The following is a 23,163-nucleotide window of genomic DNA, read 5'->3' as shown; positions in this document are numbered from 1 at the left end:
TCCATGTCTTTTTTCTTCATAGTATGGTACTGATAACAACAACTCCCAGTATCTCCTTACCACTGTTAAGGACATACTGAGAGATGTAGGTTCAAGCGAAACAATTGTACATGGGTCTCACCTGACATTACAAATAATGTACCATGTACTGATGGTAGTTCTGGTATGAAACTCATGTACGAATGGTGGTCCTAGTGATGTTTTCATGTACTGATGGTGATTCTGTATTTCTGTACTGATGGTGGTTCTGGTGATGTATTACTATCATGAGAGTTGTGATGTGCTTTAGTACTGATGGAGGATCTAGCAATGTATTTCTGTGCTGAGGGGAGTTCTGGTGATGTATTTTTGTGCTGTTATTGGTTCTGATCCTATACATATAACAGTCCATTGTTTCTAAGATTACAAAATACATGGCTATGTTACTAAATTATTGTGCTGTCTGACAAGTTAAAGGTTATACCCTGATTTTAGCTGTTTTAGCACACAATTGGTGGTCTTGTATTTATTTCTATGTAGTTACATTGTGGGCCCCAAGAATGATTTTCTCTGGTGGGCCCAGGGTACTCCAGTCCAATGCTGAATGTGACCCCTTAAAAAGTGCAAGAGCAGAGAAAGGAAACTGTGGCAATCATTGTCCTAGGATAAGTTCACATTGACCAGATTTTCAAAACCACAACAAATTTTAAAGTTCACACAATGCTCCAACAAAAGTGGAAGGAATCCTCAATTATTCCAATTCTTAGGATATGAGTCCATGGGGAACAGAACTTTCATTGGTGGCAGTCGTGAAGAAAAGAATAAAATAAAAAATTACTGAAAAAATGTACACACCTAGAAGGATCCACGAGTCGATATAATGTTCCATACGGGGATAATGATGTTGGGTCCGATGTGGAAAGAAAATACAATTCTCCTAAGAAAATTAGAAAGAGTAAAAATAATGTTTTAGGGGCCAGTTAAATCACTACTTTTAATAACTATTATTATTTAAAAAGACTTAAAGGGTTATTATAAAAAATTAAGAGTTATTACCTATCCAAAGTAAAGGTGATAACTTATGGATTGGTTGGAACGATAAATCAAGTGGTGGTCACTGTTTCGTTCTGATGGAGCATTTCAGAGCCCCGTTCTCGAAATCAGTGAGGGTCCTGGTGGTCGTCATCATCACCAATCCTCAAGTTATCATCTATCTCTAGAACAATGTCACAGGTGTGTCAGGGGTGACAGACAGTCACCCCTGTCTGTCACCCCTGACACACCCCTGTGTTGTCCAACTATAGAAGGTCACAGCAGTTGGCTGCGCAAACTGTTCCCTGACCTCCTATCATTTCTGCTTGGTGTTCATCCCTTTCCCTTTAGGACCCTTTGGCGTTCTTCAGCTTGTCAGTTGCTTGTCATCAGTACTTCCCTTGTTCCTTTATATACCTGAGGCAAATGGAGATAAGTTGTTTGTTGTTTTCACTTATTGGTTACCCCGTGTGTCTTTTAGTGCCTATTGGGGTTGACAAAGAGCTCATCCCATCCGCTCCCTATCTAGGGCCCGGATCAGGGTCAGCCTAGAGCCAGGTATCCAGCTTGGCGCATAGATGCGGAACCTATCTAGGGTGGTGAGGGAAGCCAGGTACCAGCGCTAGGCATGGTCAGGGGTCACCATCTCTCCCTTCTCTAGACACAGGGTTTCCCTTCCCTTTTGCCATCTGCTTAGTAATTCCATGTATCTAGTGTGACAAACAACAGGTAACTTTTAAGTTTCATAACAAATTCTTAAAAGTTAATGGTTCATCCTTTGGAAAGAAGGAGGTTTGACCTCCTGGATGTCAGCAATATGAAGCCCCATTCTCGATCAGTATGGGACCCAGATGTTGGACCACCAATCATCCTTAAGTTACCATCTAGCCAAGGAATTAAAATTTTGGGAAAAACTTTTTAAAGGAAGGGTTGAATAAAAAATAATTTAGTAGCTGAGTACAATGCTCTTCTGCCATATAAGAAGACATTCAACCTATCCTGAGAGCCTAACATTAGGGTGGAATGAGCATTGACCTAGGGTGGAATGAGGATTGTGTGGAACCACGACAAATGGAGAAGCGAGGTATGGTAGCGGAAAAACCACAGAAACAATACCTCTAAAATTATAAACTTTAATTATTAAATCTTAAAAAAGACACACAGTGCCTCTCTCTGGACAAACATAAAGGACATATAACAGTGCCAGTGAATGTTAGATAGGAATAGGTCAGCGTGAGGAAATAAATAGCGATAGACAGGTTGCCAGGGATGTCTAAGTACTAGCTAACAACCTCTGCTTACCCTACCTAACTACGGAGGGTGTCATAAGTTGTAGGACACCCCCACGTTCCAGGTGGCTGACCCTCTGGCACTGTTATATGTCCTTTATGTTTGTCCAGAGAGAGACACTGTGTGTCTTTTTTAAGATTTAATAATTAAAGTTATAATTTTAGAGGTATTGTTTCTGTGGTTTTTCTGGAATGAGGATTGACCTAGGGTGGAATGAGGATTGACCTAGGGTGGAATGAGGATTGACCTAGGGTGGAATGAGCATTGACCTAGGGTGGAATGAGCATTGACCTAGGGTGGAATGAGGATTGACCTCGGGTCTTATGAGCATTGACCTAGGGTGGAATGAGCATTACCCTAGGGTGGAATAAGCATTACCCTAGGGTGGAATGAGCATTGACCTAGGGTGGAATGAGGATTGACCTCGGGTCTTATGAGCATTGACCTAGGGTGGAATGAGCATTGAACTAGGGTGGAATGAGAATTGACCTAGGATAGAATGAGGATTGACCTAGGGTAGAATGAGGACTGACCTAGGGTGGAATAAGCATTGACCTAGGGTGGAATGAGCATTGACCCAGGGTGGAAAGAGGATTGACCTAGGGGGGAATGAGAATTGACCTCCTGGACATCAGCAAAACAAAGTGCAGGTAACTTAACTTGAATAGGGTGACTAGGTGAAGTGCCAGCCCATATGGTTTTTGTGCCTTCACTGTGCTGACTGGCAGGAGTTATAGGCGTTGGACCGCCAGTGATCAATAATTTTTCAATGTTTAGGACTTTGTTATCTTTAAGGACTTGACCGCCTCTAAAAGACAAAAAGTGGACCATGTAAAAACTCCCTTCCCAGGACTATGAGGAAGTCCTTAATGAATGGGATGCTCGTCCATGAACATTGGCAGTCATGGCTTTGTCACTGGTTCACCAATTTGACCACTTTTGGTAGATACCAACCACTATAGACTAGGAACTTCCTACAACTCATTTTAAAGATGATCTGACCCAGTCAGCCAGAGATTACAGTTTAGGTTATATTCCCTCAGGTCCGTACACTTCTCTCTTTCTTCCTACTTCCCACTTCCGACACCTCCTGACTGTTTATTTGCTTCCTGATGTATCCCCCTATGACGGGCACCAATTTCACCAAGTAATCAAATATAACTACACTGGTTTTAATGTTATGTATGTGGCAGTGGTATTTGGGCACATTATGTCGCTATAAGTTGGCATTATATGTGGCACTTCATAGAATTACCAGCTTCATCCTCTCCGAAAGAGATAATGAACTTGCTGTACTTGTTGATCAACTTCGGGAATGCGCAGACGTTTTTGTCCCCCATACAGATGTCCTGCTTGGTCCATTGTTTGGTGGTTTCATCCTCGTGCAACGCCATCAGTCGTCTACATGGAGAACAACACATAAACTCAGAATGCAATGCCCTTAGAAACAGAACAGTTAACAGTTTATTTGATCAATTAACAAAATGCAAAGTGAATGAAAAAAAAGAGATGTAAATCAGACCAATATTCGATGTGACTGACAGTCGCCTTCATCAGTTCTTCTAGAAACATGTGTACACAGTTTTTGAAGAAACTCAGCAAGAGGTGGCTCCAAATATCTTGGCGAACTGAGTCCAGATCTTCTGTGTTTGAGGCTTGTACGGATCCTTCTGTCTCTTCATAGGATCCCAGGCAGACGAGATGATGTGAGATCAGGGCTCTGTGGGGGCCGGATCATCACCTCCAGGATTTCTCGTTCTTAAAGGGAACCTGTCACCACTTTTTTGGCGTATAAGCTGCGGCCACCACCACCGGGCTCTTGTATACAGCATTCTAACATGCTGTATATAAGAGCCCAGGCCGCTGTGAGAACATAAAAAAACAATTTATAATACTTACCTAACGCTCGCGCGGTTGGCCAGATGGGCGTCTCCGTTCTCCGGTGGCGACGCCGCCTCTTTTGGCCATCCCTGTTCTCCTTCTTCTCTAGCCGCGGTGCATGACGCGTCCGACGTCATCTATACTCGCCGGCATTCAGGTCCTGAGCAGGCACACTTTGATCTGCTCTGAGCAGGGCAGATCAAAGTATTGTAGTGTGCTTGCGCAGGACCGGCGAGTATGTATGACGTAGACGCGTCATGCACACAGACTTCAGAAAGAGGATGAAGAAGGCCGAAAAAGGCGGCGCCGAACAACGGAGATGTCGCGGGCGGAGGGGGTCGGGAACGCCGCTCGCCTGGGGGTTCGCTGGCGTTCGGGTCCGGTGCTTCTGCTCCTCGGTCGCTCGAGCACGGGGCCGGACCCAGGGGCTCGAGCAGCGCCTCCTCGCCCACGAGTGAAAAGGGGGGAGGTTTGGTGGTGGGATGTCAGTTGTGACGCCACCCACGGGTTGTGGTGATGGTGGGCACCACTGCTGCTGGTGACGGGGGATCCCGGGAGCAATGGCGGAGAGCAGCTAAGGTGTTGACCCCTCCGTGGGTAGGGGCTGATGGTCCCGGGGCCCCGGTTGGGAAGTAGGGAGGAAGGATAGGTGCAGGTGCCGATGCGGGGAGGAAGCGTGGACGCAGGTGCGACGTTGCGGTGCAGCGCGGTGCCGGATGGCACTGGTGTACTCACTCAGGTAGACAAGAACAGAGTCTCTGGTAAACCAAACGGCTGGATGGACGGGGCCCGCAGTCGGCTGCGGTGACTTCACTCTCCCCGGACGGGTTGATGGTGGCTGTCTTTCCCTGCACCTATGTGTAAGTGTTTGACTCCTATGGATTTCCACGGGTAGTCCGTTCCCCGGCGTGTACGTGTCGAGAGAGCCCATTTTACCCGCAGGCGCTGGCCCTTGGATCTCTGGCCGTTGGCGGTGGCTCTTATTCGGACGGGTTGGGCTGTTGTCTTCTGACGGGACTTGGTTGGGAATGAACCCCTGAGGTCCAAACCGCAATCAGAGAATTCGACCTTTGCGGCGGCTTCCGAGCCTAGTCGGGTCTGTGTACCCTGCCTTGGTGCTTGGCTTTAATCTGCTCCCCGGTTCGGCCCGACCCCGGTCCTATGGTTCCGCAAACCTCCACCAACTCCTGCAGACGGCCACCACCGTCTGCCGACCTTGCTGATTGTGCCTGCGCTCCGACCCAGACACACACAGACTTTCTCCTCTCACTACTACCTCTCCACTCCACTCCAAAACTCAACTCCACTAAAACTGACTACTTTTCCCGCCTCCAGGCCTGTGAACTCCTCGGTGGGTGGGGCCAACCGCCTGGCTCCACCCCACCAGGTGTGGACATCAGACCCTGGAGGGAGGCAACTAGGGTTTTGTTTGACTGGTGTTCCTGACCAGGGGAGGGGGTGCGTGTATGTGATGTTATTCTGTGACCCCTGGGGTCCAGGGCGTCACAGAGATGCCCACATGACTAACCGCGCGTCTGTTAGGTAAGTATTATAAAGTGTTTTTTATGTTGTCACAGCGGCCTGGGCTCTTATATACAGCATGTTAGAATACTGTATATAAGAGACCGGTGGTGGTGGCCGCAGCTTATAGACCAAAAAAGTGGTGACAGGTTCCCTTTAATGACATTAGCATTGTTTTTGGGGTTGTTGTACGGCTGCAGAATAAATTTTGAGCTAATGAGAATCATCCCAGATGGCATTACATGATGGATAAGTATCAGCCTGTATTTCTCAGCATTGAGGACAGTGAGAAATGGGTAACATCGAAGACTGTTGATGTAGTGGTCATCCAGGGAAACAGTGCAGAAGACGAAAGACACGTGATGCTTAGTCCCCTTCTAAATCAGAAGATGTCCAGCAGTGCCTGCAGTGACTAGTTGGACGCTGATATACTTATCTACTGTTGAGATAATTCTGGCCAGAAATGGTCTTCATGGAAGAACTGCGGCCAATAGCTCAAACCTCCCAACGTGGGAACAAGGCCAAGTGACTCGACTATGCACAAAAACATAGCAACTGGGGGGGTAGAAAAATGTCAGCAGGTGCTCTCGACAGAATAGTCAAAATAGGAATTATTTTGCTTTAGCAGAAGGCAGATTGTTTCCAATGGGCTGGAGAACGGCACAATAATGAGTGTCCTCAGGCAACAGTGAAGCACGGTGGAGGGTCCTGGAAATTTGCAGCTGCATTTCAGAATTTCAGAAAATGGACTTGGAAATTTAGTAAAAACGTCCCCAATACCGACAAATCCAGTTAAATGCTTATCCATCATGTAATATCATCAGGAAAGTGTCTATTTGGCTCCAAGTTTATTTGGCAGCAGGACAATGAACCCGAACATCCAGCCAATGTCATTAAGAATGAAGAATCCTGGAGGTGATGATCCAGCCCCCACAAAGCCCTGAGGTGATGATTAGGCCCCCACAAAGCCCTGAGGTGATGATTAGGCCCCCGCAGAGTCCTGAGGTGATGATTCGGCCCCCGCAAAGCCCTGGGGTGATGATTAGGCCCCCACAAAGCCCTGAGGTGATGATCTGACCCCCGCAGAGCCCTGAGGTGATGATTCGGCCCCCGCAAAGCCCTGAGGTGATAATTCAGCCCCCGCAGAGCCCTGAGGTGATGATTCGGCCCCCGCAGAGCCCTGAGGTGATGATCCAGCCACTTTAGGGCTCTGAGGTCCAGCCCCCACAGAGCCCTGAGGTGATGATCTGGCCCCCACAGAGTCCTGAGGTGATAATCCAGCCCCCACAGAGCTCTGATGTGATGATTCAGCCCACGCAGAGCAATTAGGTGATTATCCAGCCCCCACAGAGCTATGAGGTGATGATCTGACCCCCACAGAATCCTGAGGTGATGATCCAGCCCCCTCAGAGCCCTGATCTTATATCAGAAAGATCCGCACAAGTCTCATACACAGAAGATCTGGGGTCAGTTCTCCAAGATGTTTGGAAGAACCTCCTGCCGAGTCCATTGTGTAAATGACTATGAAGAAGTGATATGGGCGGCCACCAAATATTGATGGAATTTACATTTCTCCTTTGTTTATTTACTTTGCATTTTGCTAATTGTGAAAAATAAACTATTAACACATATTTTTTAAGCTTCTGATTTTGCTGCATTTTTTTCTGACTGCCTAAAACTTTTACACAGTTGTGTATATCTATCTATATTTTGCTTATCTAATTCCTGTATTAATATTATTTCTATTTATATATTCCTTAATCATCTCTCCATATATCGATCTTTTGCATAATCTATTTTTTATCATCATGTATGTATCTACTTATCTATACATCATATATGTAGCTTATATATCATATATATATCTTTCTTCATTTTTCTATCAATCTGTCTACAATGTCTGCCTATATGTCTGTCTCTTTCTACCATCTTTCCATCTATTTGTTTATTTATCTATGGATAAAATATAGTTATACACATATTTTTCGCATATTTATCTAATTACTCTATCAAATGTATTTCTATTTTTCTTATCTATGGATCCTCTCTCTATATATCTATCTATCAACAGCAGATTTAGATAAGATTTATGACCTTTTCTTCGTTACTTCTATACATACCCATTCATGAAGTCCCCGAAGATGTACAGTCCATTCAGATTTGGAGATTCACAACCTCGATACACATAACCGCCGGTGACCGATTTACCAACATTGTGGCCATAAGCAAAAATTGGTAGAACATCATCTGTTAAAGACAAAATACCCCTAATGTTAATATAAAAAAAGCACAAATAGCATTTAATAACCTATACCTTCATTCTTCCCGCTACCAACACCCAACAATTAATGTAAATGATACATAAATATTGTTATCTATTTATCTATCCATCTATCTCTCTAGCCATCCATCTATCATCTATCTATTTATCTATCCCTCTATCTACCAATCTATCTATCCCTCTATCTATCCCTCTATCTATCTATCTATCTAACTATTATTTATCTATCTATCCCTATATCTATCATCTATCTATTTATCTATCCCTCTATCCATCTATCTATCATCTATCTATCCATCTATCTATCCATCCCTCTATCTTTCCCTCTATCTACGAGGGGCTGCTGATAAGCCTTTGGCTTTATCCAGAAGGAAACGAGATAGGATGATGAAACTTTCCATTTATTCCACATACTCTCCACGGATGACAACACACTTCTTACATCGGTGTTCCAAGTTCTGTAAGCCTAGCAAAAAGAAGGATTTCTGTTGTGCCTCAAACTAGGCAACCATACCAGCCATGGCATCAGAAATGGTGTGAAATTTAGTACCCTTGAGGTGTTTCTTTAGGTTTGGAAACAGATGATAGTCGAAGGGAGCTAGATCTGGTGAATAAGGTGGTTGGTCAACCAGCTGGAAGCCCAGCTCTGCCAGCTTTGCCGTAGTCACTTGTGCAGTGTGAGCAGAGGTGTTGTCTGCCAGGAACAAAATTCCTTTGGACAGCTTGTCACGCCTTTTGGACTTCAGAGCTGCCTTCAATTGGTCCAAAAGTTCAATGTACTACCTTGCATTGATGGTGGAACCCTTTTGAAGGTAGTCAACTAGCAGCACGCCCTCCTTATCCCAGAAAACCGACGCCATCACCTTAGTGGCTGATTTTTGCACCCTGATCTTCTTTGGACGAGGAGAACCAAGGTGCCTCAACTCCTTGTTTTCAGGGTCATACAAATAAATCCAGGTCTCATCCATAGTGACCAGTCGATCCAGGAAGTTCTTATCAGTCCGGAAACGCTGACAAATTAACCGGGAAGCATGCTTCTCTAATTTGTTGTCAGACATTTGGGGACCCACTTTGCAGATCGCTTCCTCATGTCCAAATGTTCATGGATAATGACTCAAACACGTTCACAGGAAATCCCCATGATGTCTGCTGTTGCTTTAACTGAAATTTGTGGATTCTCCAGTATGACGGTGTGCACAGCATCGACGATCTCCGGAACAACAACCACTCTCGGTCGTCCAGGACGTTCCTCATTATTGGTGCTAAAGTAGCCCATTTTTAATTGGGCAACCTAGTTCTTAACTGTGGAAGATGAAGGGCATTGATCCCCCAATGTCTGCGACATATCACCATGTATATCCTTTGTGGACTTTCCTTCCAGAAACAAAAATGTTATCCCCCCTCTGCTCTCAATTGCGGCGAATATTGCATTAGACTCTGCCATTTTGTTTTCCTGTGTGCGTAGAACACTGTTTCTATAAGCAACAGACACAAAATTTTGAAAACATATTAGACATGTCGCGGGCGGAGGAGGGGACGCTGCGCTCTCCCACTGCTCGGGTCCGGCTGCTGCTGCTCGGTGGTGGCTCGAGCGGTGGGCCGGATCCCGGGGACTCGAGCGGCGTTCCTCGCCCGTGAGTGAAAAGGGGGATTTGATTGTGGGGATTTGATATTGTCCGTGACGCCACCCACGGTTGTGGTGAGATTGGTGACACCACCGCTGCTCTGGACGGGGATCCCGGGAGCGATGACAGGGAGCAGCCTGGATGTTAGTTCTCCCCTCCGTGGGTAGGGGGTTGGTTGTCCCAGGGCCCGGCGAAGGGGTAGGAATGAATTGCAGGCGGATTGCGGGGCCTGGTGAGGTGCAGGGTCGCGGGGGCAGCGCTGTGCCGCACGGCACGGTGGTACTCACTCAGCCAATGATGAACACAGAGTCTCCGGTAAAACAAACGGCTGGATGGACGGGTCCCACAGACGGCTGCGGTGTTTCTCCTCCCGGCAGGTTGATGGTGACTGCCTTTCCCTGCACCTGTGTAGTGTGTACGGTTCCAATGGGTTCCCACCGGTAACCCGCTCCCCAGCTTGGTTATGTGCTGAAGGAGCCCCTTTTGCCCGCAGGCTCTGGCCCTGGGAACTTTAGCCTTGGCGGTGACTGTGTTTCCCTCTCTCGGTTGGACTATTGCCTTCTGTCGGGACTTGGCTGCTGGGAAACCCAGGAGGTTCCCTTCGCTAACGGATTTGACAAATTGCACGGCGACTCCTAGCCTTGTCGGGGTCCGTAAGCCCCTGCCGGATGGTGCTGGCTTCTCTTTGCGTACCGGTCCGGTACCGCCGGGCCACCGCCCGTCCACGGTCCTTACGGCTAGCTCCAATAGGCCTCTCCTGCAGACGGTCACCACCGTCTGCCAACCTTGCTATTCCGTCCGGGCCACACACCCGGACCAACTTCAGGCTCCTCAACTGCCACTTCACTCCTCTCACTTTCACTTCAAAACTCATCTGCCTGCTTTTCCCGCCTCCAGGACTGTGAACTCCTCGGTGGGCGGGACCAACCGCCTGGCCCACCCCCTGGTGTGAACATTAGCCCCTGGAGGAAGGCAACAAGGGTTTTTGTTTGACTTTGGTGTGCCTGACTGGGAGTGTGGGGTGTGTTGGTGTAGTGCTTGTGACGTCCTGGCTTGTCCAGGGCGCCACAGACACACAAGCCTTTCATGTGATGTAACATTTGTGACCATAGAAACAAAAAAAGATCACAAAGCCAAATACTTATCAGCAGCCCCTTGTATCTATTTATCAATAAATCTATCTATTCCTCTTTTTATCTCTCTACCCCTCTATTTATCTATCAATATATCTACTTCTCTATCTATCTAATATATAAAGCTCAGTGTATGTGTGTGTGTGTGTGTGTGCGTGTGTGTGTGTCTGTGTGTGTGTGTGTGTCTGTGTATGTCCGCTAAAGGAATATGCACCTTCGCATTTACAATCACGAACTTTTGCAAAGACGTCCCATGTGACCCAGGGAACGTCATAGACTGTTTTGATGGGAAAATTTAACCCCGCACTTTACAGTTACTCTCCAAAACCCTGCCTCCATTAAACTGAATCGAGGTGGGAGCTAAAGGCTATAAATAGCAACTGTCAGTAGTTGCTATAGGAAAAAAATAAACTGTTAGTATAAGAAGCTTATGTGTGAGGTAATATCATATCGGTGGGGAGACGGATAGAGAGACAGAAAGAGACAGACTGAAAGACAGACAGAAAGAGAGACAGACAGAGACAGACGGGCAAAGAGACAGACCTGGAAAGAGACAGACGGGCAAAGAGACAGACCTGGAAAGAGACAGGCCTGGAAAGAGACAGCCGGGTAAAGAGACAGACAGGGAAAAAGACAGCCCTAGAAAGAGACAGCCCTGGAAAGAGACAGATGGGCAAAGAGACAGACCTGGAAAGAGACAGACGGGCAAAGAGACAGACCTGGAAAGAGACAGACCTGGAAAGAGACAGACGGGAAAAGAGACAGACGGGGAAAGAGACAGCCCTGGAAAGAGACAGACGAGCAAAGAGACAGACCTGGAAAGAGACAGACCTGGAAAGAGACAGACGGGGAAAGAGACAGCCCTGGAAAGAGACAGACGAGCAAAGAGACAGCCCTTGAAAGAGACAGACAGGCAAAGAGATAGCCCTGCAAAGAGACAGCCCTGCAAAGAGACAGACTTGGAAAGAGACATACTGAAAGAGAGACAGAAAGAGACAGACTGAAAGACAGACAGAAAGAGAGACAGACAGAGACAGACGGGCAAAGAGACAGACCTGGAAAGAGACAGACGGGCAAAGAGACAGACCTGGAAAGAGACATACTTGGAAAGAGACAGACGGGGAAAGAGAGAGACAAACAGACACACATATAGAGACAGACACAGAGATAGAGAGAGACAGACAGACACAGAGATGGAGACAGATAAACTGATACAAAAACAGACAGAGAAATAGAAACAGACAGACAAAGCAAGACACAGACAGAGAGACAGACAGACAGCGACTGGGAGAGAGACAGAAAGACAGTTACTATCCCGGGCAACGCCCGGGTACTACAGCTAGTCCCTCTATATATTCATCTATCGGGAGGAGTCATAGGAATAGTATAGTAATATAACGTAAGATGTAGTGTAATATAGGAATATATAGTGTAAGGTATTGTAATGTATAAGATGTAGCAGAGCTGATAATGTAATGTATGTGTATTAGGCAAAGTTGTAAAGCACTGTGTAATGCATAGTAATGTTGGGAAGGCATTATTAGGCTATGTGCACACACTGCGTTTTTTTGACGCTGCGTTTTTGTGCGTTTTTGGCCGCTAATAACGCACAAAAACGCACCTACGTCGAAAAAACGCGGCAAAAAACGCACGCGTTTTGCCGCGATTTGGTGCGTTTTTTTGCTGTGTTTTGCTGCGTTTTTGCTCACTGCGTCCTTATGCGTTTTTTATCAGTGAACAAAAAAAAAAAGGTCTGATGTCATTTCCTTCTTCAATGTGTTCTTCATTCTCCACTAGTGTATGCAGAAGAGCAGACAGCTGCAGAACTACAAGGCTCAGCATACTCCATCCAATAGTGTATGCAGGAGAGCAGACAGCAGCTGTCGAACTACAAGGCTCAGCATCCTCCATCCAATAGTGTATTCAGGAGAGCAGACAGCAGCTGTCGAACTACAAGGCTCAGCATCCTCCTTCCAGGACTGTATGCAGGATTTCTTTGCCCCCCCAAACAAAAAAAAGGACGTGGGCTTCGCCATATTTTTGTATGCTAGCCGGGTACAGCAGGCAGGTACGGGCTGCCCCCAACCCCCAGCTGCCTATTTGTACCCGGCTGGGAACCAAAAATATAGGGAAGCCCTTTTTTTTTTTAAATTATTTCATGAATTTCATGAAATAATTTAAAAAAAAAATGACGTGGGCTTCGCCCAATTTTTGAGTCCAGCCGGGTACAACTAGGCAGCTGGGGATTGGAATCCACAGTGCAGGGTGCCCATGCTTTCTGGGCACCCCCGCTGTGAATTGCAGTCCCGCAGCCACCCCAGAAAATGGCGCTTTCATAGAAGCGCCATCTTCTGGCGCTGTATCCATCTCTTCCAGCTGCCCTGAAGCCGGGTGGCTAGCTAGGTAATAATGGAGTTAGGGCTAGCTGTATATTATCAGCTAGCCCTAAGTCCGAAATTCATGGTGTCACGCCAATATTAGACATGGCCACCATGAATTTCTAGTAAAGATAAAAAAAAAAACACAACACACAGAAAAATATTTTTATTAGAAATAAAACACAACACAATTAGTGACTCCATCTTTATTGAAATAAAGAATCCCCCTCCGCAGTAATCCTGGGTCAAGGGTCCCGCGCCGTCCAATCCGGATCCAATATCATCTGATCGGTTTGCTGGAAGGCAAAGCGATCAGATGATGTGTCAGGATCAAGTGCCTGAATCCCATCACACATCAGCTGATTGTATAAAAGCCAATTCAACAATCAGCAGATGCATCGGTGCAAAAAAAAATAAAAAAAAATAATACTCACTTATGTGCTGATTACCGGCAGCTCCTGGAGCGGAGTCTGATCCTGTGCGATCGCTGCAGCAGCTGCCGGTAATCAGGGATGAAGTCTCCTGACGCATCCGCTGATACCGGCCGGGCGCCCGCATCACCGCGATACTTACGATCACCTGATGCGTCAGGTGACTGCATCAGGTGATCCATCGCCAGGTCCTGCATCCTGCAGGCATACGCACCCGGGGAGACTGCACACAGCCGGAGCGGCGATACAGTGAGAGGATCTGGGAGCGGGCATGGCACCGGGAGTCTGCAGACAGGTGAGTATAACTTTTTTTTTTTTTTTTTCTACTGTTAACTTTTGTATTCGCAGCCGCTTCCACCTCCCACCCAGACATGGCGCCGCACGGCAGCATACATGCACAGCACGGGAGATGGAAGCGGCGGTGACGGTACCGGGAGGATTCACGCTTCTGTATATACTGACAGAAGGAATCCTCTTCCTGTACACGTCACTTTACTACCCACCTCCTGCGTTTATAGCTGCGTTTTTGGTCTTAGAAACGCACCAAAACGCACCAAAACGCAGCTATTTGCGTTTCTCATTGCGTCTTTCAACATCCCATTGCACTCAATTGATGAAAAGCGCAGTGAAAAACGCGGGAATAATTGACATGCTGCGCTTTTGTGGTCACCACAAAAACGCAGCTGAAAAAAAACGCTGTGTGGGGACAGCAAAAATGAAAACTCATAGACTTTGCTGGGGAAGCAAAGTCATGCAGTTTTGAGGCCAAAAACGCACCCGAAAAACGCGCAAAAACGCCGAGAAAAACGCACTGTGTGCACATAGCCTAATGTGTGTATAGGTGATGTAGGATGTGATACTGCAAAGTGTGTACAGAAAGTGAAAGTGAAAGGACCAGTGAGTGCCTGCAGGACACCGGGCTCCAGGTGTTGTGTAGGTCTAGGTAAAGGTTAAAAAGGGACAGTTGAAGACCGTGGAAGGGAGCCGGTCAGTTGAGGGTTGGTGACAGGTGAGTGAGGAGTCCTGCAAGAAACATTTACATGTCTTGGATGACTGTTGGACAGCATAAAGGGGGCCTTTGTCGTCAAATGCTTGCACCTGGGTGTGGACACTGTAATAGGGGTATCGTCTCTAAGAGAGGAACTGAGGGCAAAGATAAGCAATTGGTGGGGTATATGTGACGCCCTGGCAAAACCAGGTTGTCACAGAGCCTGCACAAATCCAAAGTGCAAGCCATTCTCCTCCTTGGCACCAACACAGCCCCACACAGATATACACCAGCCATTCAGGCCCTACTCACCCCTTCCCGAGGGAGGGATCAAGAAGAACTTAGGAAGTGCAGAGCAGAGTTTAGTGTTCAGTTTGAGCTATAGTCAGTGGAGAGCTGACAGGAGGCAGTTGGATCTCCCTGGAGAGGGTGGTAGTCGGGGTTGGAGCCCCGGACCACCAAACGACTGAACTAGCCACGCTGACTAGGTGGCAGTGAGGGCCAGAGGTGACGGAGATCCGGTCGCGGAGAACCTGAGGTAGACCGGGGCAGGGTTGTAGCCTGCCGGTGCCGAGAGAGGGGATCTGGTCCGGAGGCCGTTTCAAGAGGACTAGTCCAGACAAGAAAGATACAGACAGAGAGTGTGGAAGAAAGGGCCCCTGGCTGTATATCTGGGTGTGGGACCCGAAGACTCCCGCCAAAGGTGACCAGTCATTGGCAATTTGGTTTCAATACGAACTGTGTGTTTATTGACCGTCCAAATCAGCACCAGCTCATCCAGCACAACGACAACAAACTGTGAGTTGCCTGCTCTCTCCAATCCCTCACCATCCTCTGGGCCCCAGGACTACACCTCCCCTACCCGTGGAGGGGATCCCACTTTGCTGCCCTGCTCCATCAGCCCCGGGCACCCACATACAAGGCAGCGGCGGTGTCACCATCCCTCACCGCAACCCGCGGTGGCGTCACTGACAAAGACTCTGTCCCCTGTTCCTTTTCACTCGTGGGCGACGGACAGCTGCGCGAGCCCCGGATCTGGCTGCCACTCGAGCCACAGCAACCTCCCGGAACCGAGCGCCTCGAGCGGCCCCCCTGTTGTAGTCTGTCCCCCGCCCGTGACATATAGAAGCCATAGCAACACACAAGGGCCCATGTAGCTCTATATCCAGAAAGATGCAGGTTACCCAGTGTTCTCCCCATTCACCTAGGGTTTCTGTTTCGAAAAATAGGATGTTATCTGTAATTTAAGGGAAGGAGCCGGTGTATTGTAAAGAACGTGATGAAGAATGTGTATCATGTCACCTTCTGTTTACTAGTCTGACCATATACAGTGTGTCCATCCATATCCTGTACACCGCTATTCACTTGAGAATGGTGGCAGCTATAGGCATAGAAGTGGTGTCTAGGTATAGTAAAGTAGCCATGCGCTATGCAATGAAACCACCTATAGCGCCACCTGATGGAAAACAAAGGAGTTAGCCTTTTTATCTCGAAAACGGAATGAGATAGAGAAAAAAAGGGAATTACAAAGTTGTAGTGCATCATCAATTCAATACAAATCGACACCTTGCATACACAAATGCTATGATATGACACCCATGACCCACCAAAACATTGAATGCTGGTCACGCATATGGCGCTTATGCAATGCACATCTGGCCTCTGCACAGCATACCGTATCTTGCTGCACGTTGTGCAATATGGTAGGTTACACGTTTGCCCAAGCATCTGTGATACGTCGTCGTCTGCAATGTTGGTGGAGGGGTCGCATACACCTGCTGTTTGATGTGACCTCACAGAAAGAAGTCCAATGGGGTCAGGTCAGGTGAGCGGAGGCCACTCCACGCAGCCACCATACCCAATGACTTGTAGGAAGGTCTCCATGAGGCATCGCTTCACGTACGAAGCCTTGTGAGTTTTACACGTTCTAATCATAGCATTTCTGTATGCAAGGTGTCGATTCGTATTGAATTGATGATGCCATAAAATTTTGTAAGTCACTTTTTTCTCCATCTCGTTATGTTTTCGAGATAAAAATGCTAACTCTGTTGTTTTCCACCAGGTGGCGCTATAGGTGGTTTAATTGCATAGCGCATGGATACTTTACTATACCTAGATATCACTTCTATGCCTATAGCTGCCGCCGTTCCCAAGTTAATGGCGGGGATAGGATATGGGTGGACACACTGTATATACAGTATATATATATATATATATATATATATATATATAAAGGCACTCTGTGTAGAGGTAGACTTGGTTTCCTCATTGAACAGAAATGGGTCGGTAGCACACTAAAGCGGGCTTTACACACTACGATATCGTTAATGAATTATCGTCGGGGTCACGGTGTTTGTGACGCACATCCGGCGTCCTTAACGAGATCGCAGTGTGTAACACTTAAGCGCCATCTTAAACGATCGCAAAAGAGGGCAAAATCATTTGCCTTGGAGAGGTCGTCCTGAAACAAAAAATAGTTTCCAGGATCTTAGCGATGTTGTTCGTCGTTCCTGCGGCACCACACATCGCTGTGTGTGACACCGCAGGAGCGAGGAACATCTCCTTACCTGCCTCCACCGGCAATGCGGAAGGAAAGAGGTAGGCGGGATGTTTACGTCCCGCTAATCTCCGCCCCTCCGCTTCTATTGGACGGCTGCCGTGTGACGCCGCACGACCCAACCCCTTAGAAAGGAGGCGGTTCGCCGGCGAGAGCGACGTCGCAGAGCAGGTATGTGCGTGTGATGCTGTCGTAGCGATAATGTTCGATCACACAATATCGCACATACGATGGGGGGCGGGTGCTATCGCACTCGACATCGCTAGCCGTTGCTAGCGATGTCGCAGCGTGTAAACCCCGCTTTAGTGAAACAGACTGGAAGATGAAGGAAGGTACCACAACACATTCTCAACCCAAACACTCAATTTTCTGGAGTGCCCATGCTTGGAGAATTAAACCCTCTCCCACGACTGCCGCCTTGAAGAGCCACACGTTCCCACCGTCTGAACCATGCAAATGGCAGCTGCTGTAAGAAGAAAGGATCTCTTTGATCTTTTGTTCTGAGAGTCTGTAGTCATCTGCTGACATGATAGATGGACAATTGTCCATCTGCTTTGATATGCCGGGACTGGACTTTCTGCTTCAAGGCATATTTAAACAGTGGTAGCGAATAATTGGGGGAATATCGGAGCACAAATTTATATAACACAAACATACACATTATATCACAAATGTGAGTACACCCCTCTTATTTATGTAAATATTTTTGATATATTTTTTGGGGCCATCACTGAAGATCTGACCCTGTGATACAATGTACAGTGTCAGTGTGCAGCTTGTATAACAGGGTAAATTTGTTGCCCTCTAAATAACAGAACACACAGCCATTAATATGTAAACCATTTCCAACAAAAGTGAGTACACCCCTAAGAAAAAATGTCTAACATGATTAATTTGCCATTTTCCCTCCCCGGTGTCATGTGACATCCACCAGCTATATGATGTTGTCATGCAGGATGGAAGAGGATCCAGCGGCTCCTGTAATTGAACGCCATGCAAGAGAGTTAAGGGGGCTTTACACGCTACGATATCGTTAATGTTTTATCGTCGGGGTCACATTGTTAGTGACGCACATCCGGCGTCATTAACAATATCGCAGCGTGTGACACTTACCAGCGACCTTAGGCGACCTCAAAAATGGTGAAAATCGTTCACCATGGAGAGGTCGTCCCAAACTCAAAAATCGGTAAGGGTTGTTTAGCGTTGTGGTTCATCGCTCATGCGGCAGCACACATCGCTATGTGTGACACCGCATGAGCGAGGAACGTCTCCTTACTTGCCGCCGACCCCAATGCGGAAGGAAGAGGTGGGCGGGATGTTTACATCACGCTCAGCTCCGCCCCTCCGCTTTGATTGGCCGGCCGCTGTGTGACGTTGTGGTGACGTCGCTGTGATGCCGAACGTCCCTCCCCCTTGAAGGAGGGATTGTTCAGCGGTCACAGCGACGCCGCCGACCAGGTAAGTATGTGTGATGCTGCGTAGCGATAATGTTCGCTACGGCAGCGATCACAAACAATCGCATGCGCGACGGGGGCGGGTACTTACACGCTCGCTATCGCTAGAAATTGCTAGCGATATCGCTACCGTGTAAAGCCCCCTTTAAAGCAGTGCTTGAAAATAATGGTTGCCACACAAAATATTGGGGTATACTCACTTTTTTTAACACTTAGAAACCTATTACGTAGGTAGTAAATCAATATAGAACCAGAATGCTACCTCAATTTAAATTATAAAAACCAGTCTTTATTGAAATTCATTAAAATTCAAAAATTCCACCTGTGACAACATATAGCACACAAAAAACATAACCCAGGACCATGGGACAGCTCCAAAATATCCGCCCAAAGGAACAAACAATTATTCCATAATAAATCTCAGTAATAATCCTGCCAAGGTATAAGATCTAAATGACCCTCATGAGCCCCGGTTTTTGCTGAATGGTGACTGCACGTGTAGTATACATCCGGGGTTTCCCAGGCAACGGGACGTTCCTGCAGACAATTACTTGGGAAGACAGCCCCTAATTTATGGTATTTAAGGAGAGTGAGCCACAGGGTAAGGCGTCCATTACATATATCCACATGGAGAGGTGTGTGCTGCTGAATGAGTAGCCCCCTTAACAGCTATTAGGTACGTCTGCTAGGTGTCCTTAAAGACTCTCTATGTTGTGGTTTGGATTTGGGGTTTTGATATTTGTTTGTTCCACAGGCGATTGGGCCAGTTACTTTTTATTGTCTCCTGATGAACCCTAACCAATTGTATGGGGAGAAACGTGTTGAGACTGTGTGAATCTATGTTATTGGGTTGAGGACCATGGAAAGCCCGGACGCCTCTACACTATGAAAAAAGGACTGCTGAGGGACTATTTTTGACTCAAGTATCTCTCAGATAAGTCTATTTTCCTATCTTTCCTGACAATTGAGACCAAAACCTCTAGACTTTATTTGAACACGAGGGAGACTAGGGATATCCTAGAAGGGAAAGCCGCCGAGGAATGGGGGCACCTCATCACCTTTAGGGTGTATTGTGACTTTATGTTGCATCTCCATTGGCAGGTAGAGGAAAGAGAGAGTGAGGGTCATTTAGATCTTATACCTTGGCAGGATTATTACTGAGATTTATTATGGAATAATTGTTTGTTCCTTTGGGCGGATATTTTGGAGCTGTCCCATGGTCCTGGGTTATGTTTTTTGTGTGCTATATGTTGTCACAGGTGGAATTTTTGAATTTTAATGAATTTCAATAAAGACTGGTTTTATAAAATTTAAATTGAGGTAGCATTCTGGTTCTATATTGATTTACTACCTACGTAATAGGTTTCTAAGTGTTAAAATAAGCTGATTATAACTGATGGCGGGTTTTTTATCTGAACCTCTTAATACTAAGGGGTGCTTCACACACAGCGAGCTCGCTGCCGAGATCGCTGCTGAGTCACGCTTTTTGTGACGCAGCAGTGACCTCATTAGCGATCTCGCTGTGTGTGACAATGAGCAGCGATCTGGCCCCTGCTGCGAGATCGCTGCTCGTTACACACAGCCCTGGTTCGTTTTCTTCAAAGGCGCTCTCCCGCTGTGACACACAGATCGCTGTGTGTGACAGCGAGAGAGCGACAAATGAAGCGAGCAGGGGAGCAGGAGCCGGCGTCTGGCAGCTGCGGTAAGCTGTATCCAAGATAAACATCGGGTAACCAAGGTGGTTACCCGATATTTACCTTAGTTACCAGCCTCCGCAGCTCTCACGCTGCCTGTGCTGCCGGCTCCGGCTCATTGCACATGTAGCTGCATTACACATCGGGTTAATTAACCCGATGTGTACTGTAGCTAGGAGAGCAAGGAGCCAGCGCTAAGCAGTGTGCGCGGCTCCCTGCTCTCTGCACATGTAGCTGCATTACACATCGGGTTAATTAACCCGATGTGTACTGTAGCTAGGAGAGCAAAGCTAAGCGGTGTGCGCTGGTAACTAATGTAAACATCGGGTAACTATACCCGATGTTTACCTTAGTTACCAGTGTCCGCAGCTTCCAGACGCCGGCTCCGTGCAAGCGCAACGTCGCTTGCACGTCGCTGCTGGCTGGGGGCTGGTCACTGGTCGCTGGTGAGATCTGCCTGTTTGACAGCTCACCAGCGACCATGTAGCGATGCAGCAGCGATCCTGACCAGGTCAGATCGCTGGTCGGATCGCTGCTGCATCGCTAAAGTGTGAAGGCACCCTAATACTTGGCTATCGGATGTGGACAGGGTGTTTTCGGACAGGACAGATGTTACGTATTCAGGGGGAGTTATTAATTTGAAACAACTATTTAATGAACTTTATAGCTGTTACCGGGAAAATATCAAATCATGGTGGGAGGTACAATCCCTTGAGAATTACATCAAACAGGGGATTGTACCAAAAGGTTTGCGGCTCACCGTAGCCCCGGCCCTGAGATCAAGGAGTGCAGACCTACTTGAAAAGTGGGAAAGTGAATCAAAAGCAACATCTATACGATTCATGCAATTATTGCTCACGGAGGAGAAATTGACCTTGGTAAAAACCTCCACTAAGCTAGCTGAAAAAAGAGAGGCGGTTTTGAAATACAAAACCGACCCTGATTTTGAAAGGAGGGAGAGATTTTTACAAAGCTCCGTGGAGAAATTTCATAATACCCTAAAGAGTAGGAAGCACAACAATTTCGTGAAGGATCTTGGTGAATTTAAAGAAAAAACTGCTTATAGGTTCCTGACAGAAGGAACTGGGCCACGTGTTGACCCATCCTCCTCCGACCTAGAGTCATCAGACTCAGAAAGGTATAAGGGGGCACCAGGTGACTTTAGGAATTTTCCCCGTGGAAGAAGACAGAGACGTAATAGGAATAGATGGCAAGGAATGGGACCTACAGCACCACCTTTGACCTCTGTCTCTTCTTCTGGGCCCTCTGTGTCGGATGGTCAGCCCTCTTTTTTAGAGGGAAAGACCCTACCATACGATTTAAGACCCCGGGAGCAGTTTTCCAACCCGAACAGAAGAGACAGGAAATAGACAATCACATTATCAATCTATCTGGACAGACTTTGACTGCCCTGGATTTAAGTATCTTGAACAGGGGTCTGTCCTTCGTGCCCACTGAGCGCTTTGATCCATTTACTTGGACCAAGGACCTGGCCTTATTTGGTAGGAAATTAAAGTGGAAAAAATTCTTTAAAACAACGGAATCATCTAAATACAATCTTTTGGGCATTACCCCAGAAGATAGGGAAACGTTTGAAAATCTGATAGATTTGGATAATGAGTGTCTCAGACAACCTGGACAGGGACCTTTTACTACTCTCAAAAGAAAAAGTGAAAAACAACCTCCCAGAGGGGACCTGGACAGTGTAGACATTTTTCTTAAAGTGGTTGCTGAAGATTTGAAAGCACTGTCTGATATGAGAGCTGTTTTTCCCCCCAATATGAATAAACCTGAAATGGATGCTCTGTCAATACTTGCTAATAAAAAGGAGTTGATCTTCAAGCCTTCGGACAAGGGAGGGAACATAGTCGTCATGGATCACAACATTTATCAAAGAATGTGTTATTCCATCTTACGTGATCATGACGGCAATGCGACCCTAGAACGGGATCCGACCTTAGGATTCAGTAAAGCATTGGTTGACATTTTGTCCGAGGGACTTGGAGATCACCTTATCTCACAAAATGAATTTGATTTTATGTATGAGAGGTTTCCGGTTACACCAACGTTCTATACACTACCTAAAGTTCACAAGGGGACTTCTCCCTTAAAAGGGAGACCCATTGTGGCAGGGATCAATTCCCCTACACAGAACGTTGGTGTATACCTGGACTCCATTCTCAGACCATTTGTGGTTTCTCTGTCATCCTATCTTCGGGATACGAGTGATCTCTTGAGAAGGATCAATGGAGTCATGATCAATAAAGAAACTATCTTTGCCTCAATAGATGTGGAGGCTCTGTATAGCTCTATCCCGCATGACTTAGGACTGAAGGCAGTAAAATACTTCTTGGACAGCAGAGGTACCCATTACGAGAAACACAGTAGGTTCACCTTAAAACTGTTGGAACACATTTTGACCCATAACTTTTTCATCTTTAATGGGAGGTACTACCACCAGCTCAGGGGTACTGCGATGGGGTGCTCTTGTGCCCCATCGTACGCCAACCTTTACCTGGGCTGGTGGGAGGATACCATGGTGTTCCAGGAACCGCACTCGGAATGGATTAAACATATTACCTATTGGGGTCGTTATATTGACGATGTCCTGGTCCTTTGGACCGGGACGGTCGGCTCCTTTCAAGATTTTGTGAAGTATTTGAATAGGAACGATGTTGGTCTGTCATTCACCTATGATATAGGAGTTGACAAAATGGCCTTTCTGGATGTCCTTCTGATGAGGGGAACTGAAGGGCAGATAGAAACCCAGGTTTTCAGAAAAAAGACTGCGACCAATAGCTTTTTACATTGGACCAGTCACCACCCCGAATCATTAAAAAGAGGGATACCGAGGGGCCAATATTTAAGATTGAAACGCAATTGTTCCACAAGTGAAGCCTTCCATAGACAAGCGGGGGA

The 23,163-nt window shown here is 46.8% G+C and overlaps 1 protein-coding gene across 1 annotated transcript in view; it reads right to left on the bottom strand.

The window, feature by feature from the left end:
- HHIPL2 (HHIP like 2) overlaps nucleotides 1-23,163 on the bottom strand; it is a 93,688-nt gene that overhangs the window by 27,652 nt on the left and 42,873 nt on the right. The window contains exons 5-7 of the mRNA XM_075337974.1: nucleotides 7,824-7,950; nucleotides 3,557-3,702; nucleotides 835-916 (exon numbers count right to left, since the gene is read on the bottom strand). Coding sequence (XP_075194089.1) covers nucleotides 835-916; nucleotides 3,557-3,702; nucleotides 7,824-7,950 — 355 coding nt within the window. The remainder of the gene's footprint in view (nucleotides 1-834; nucleotides 917-3,556; nucleotides 3,703-7,823; nucleotides 7,951-23,163) is intronic.

The sequence above is a fragment of the Anomaloglossus baeobatrachus genome, chromosome 3, assembly GCF_048569485.1.
Source record: "Anomaloglossus baeobatrachus isolate aAnoBae1 chromosome 3, aAnoBae1.hap1, whole genome shotgun sequence".
NCBI lineage: Eukaryota > Metazoa > Chordata > Amphibia > Anura > Aromobatidae > Anomaloglossus > Anomaloglossus baeobatrachus.
The sequence above is the reverse complement of the archived record's forward strand: the minus strand, read 5'-3'. Positions and strand labels throughout refer to the sequence as shown.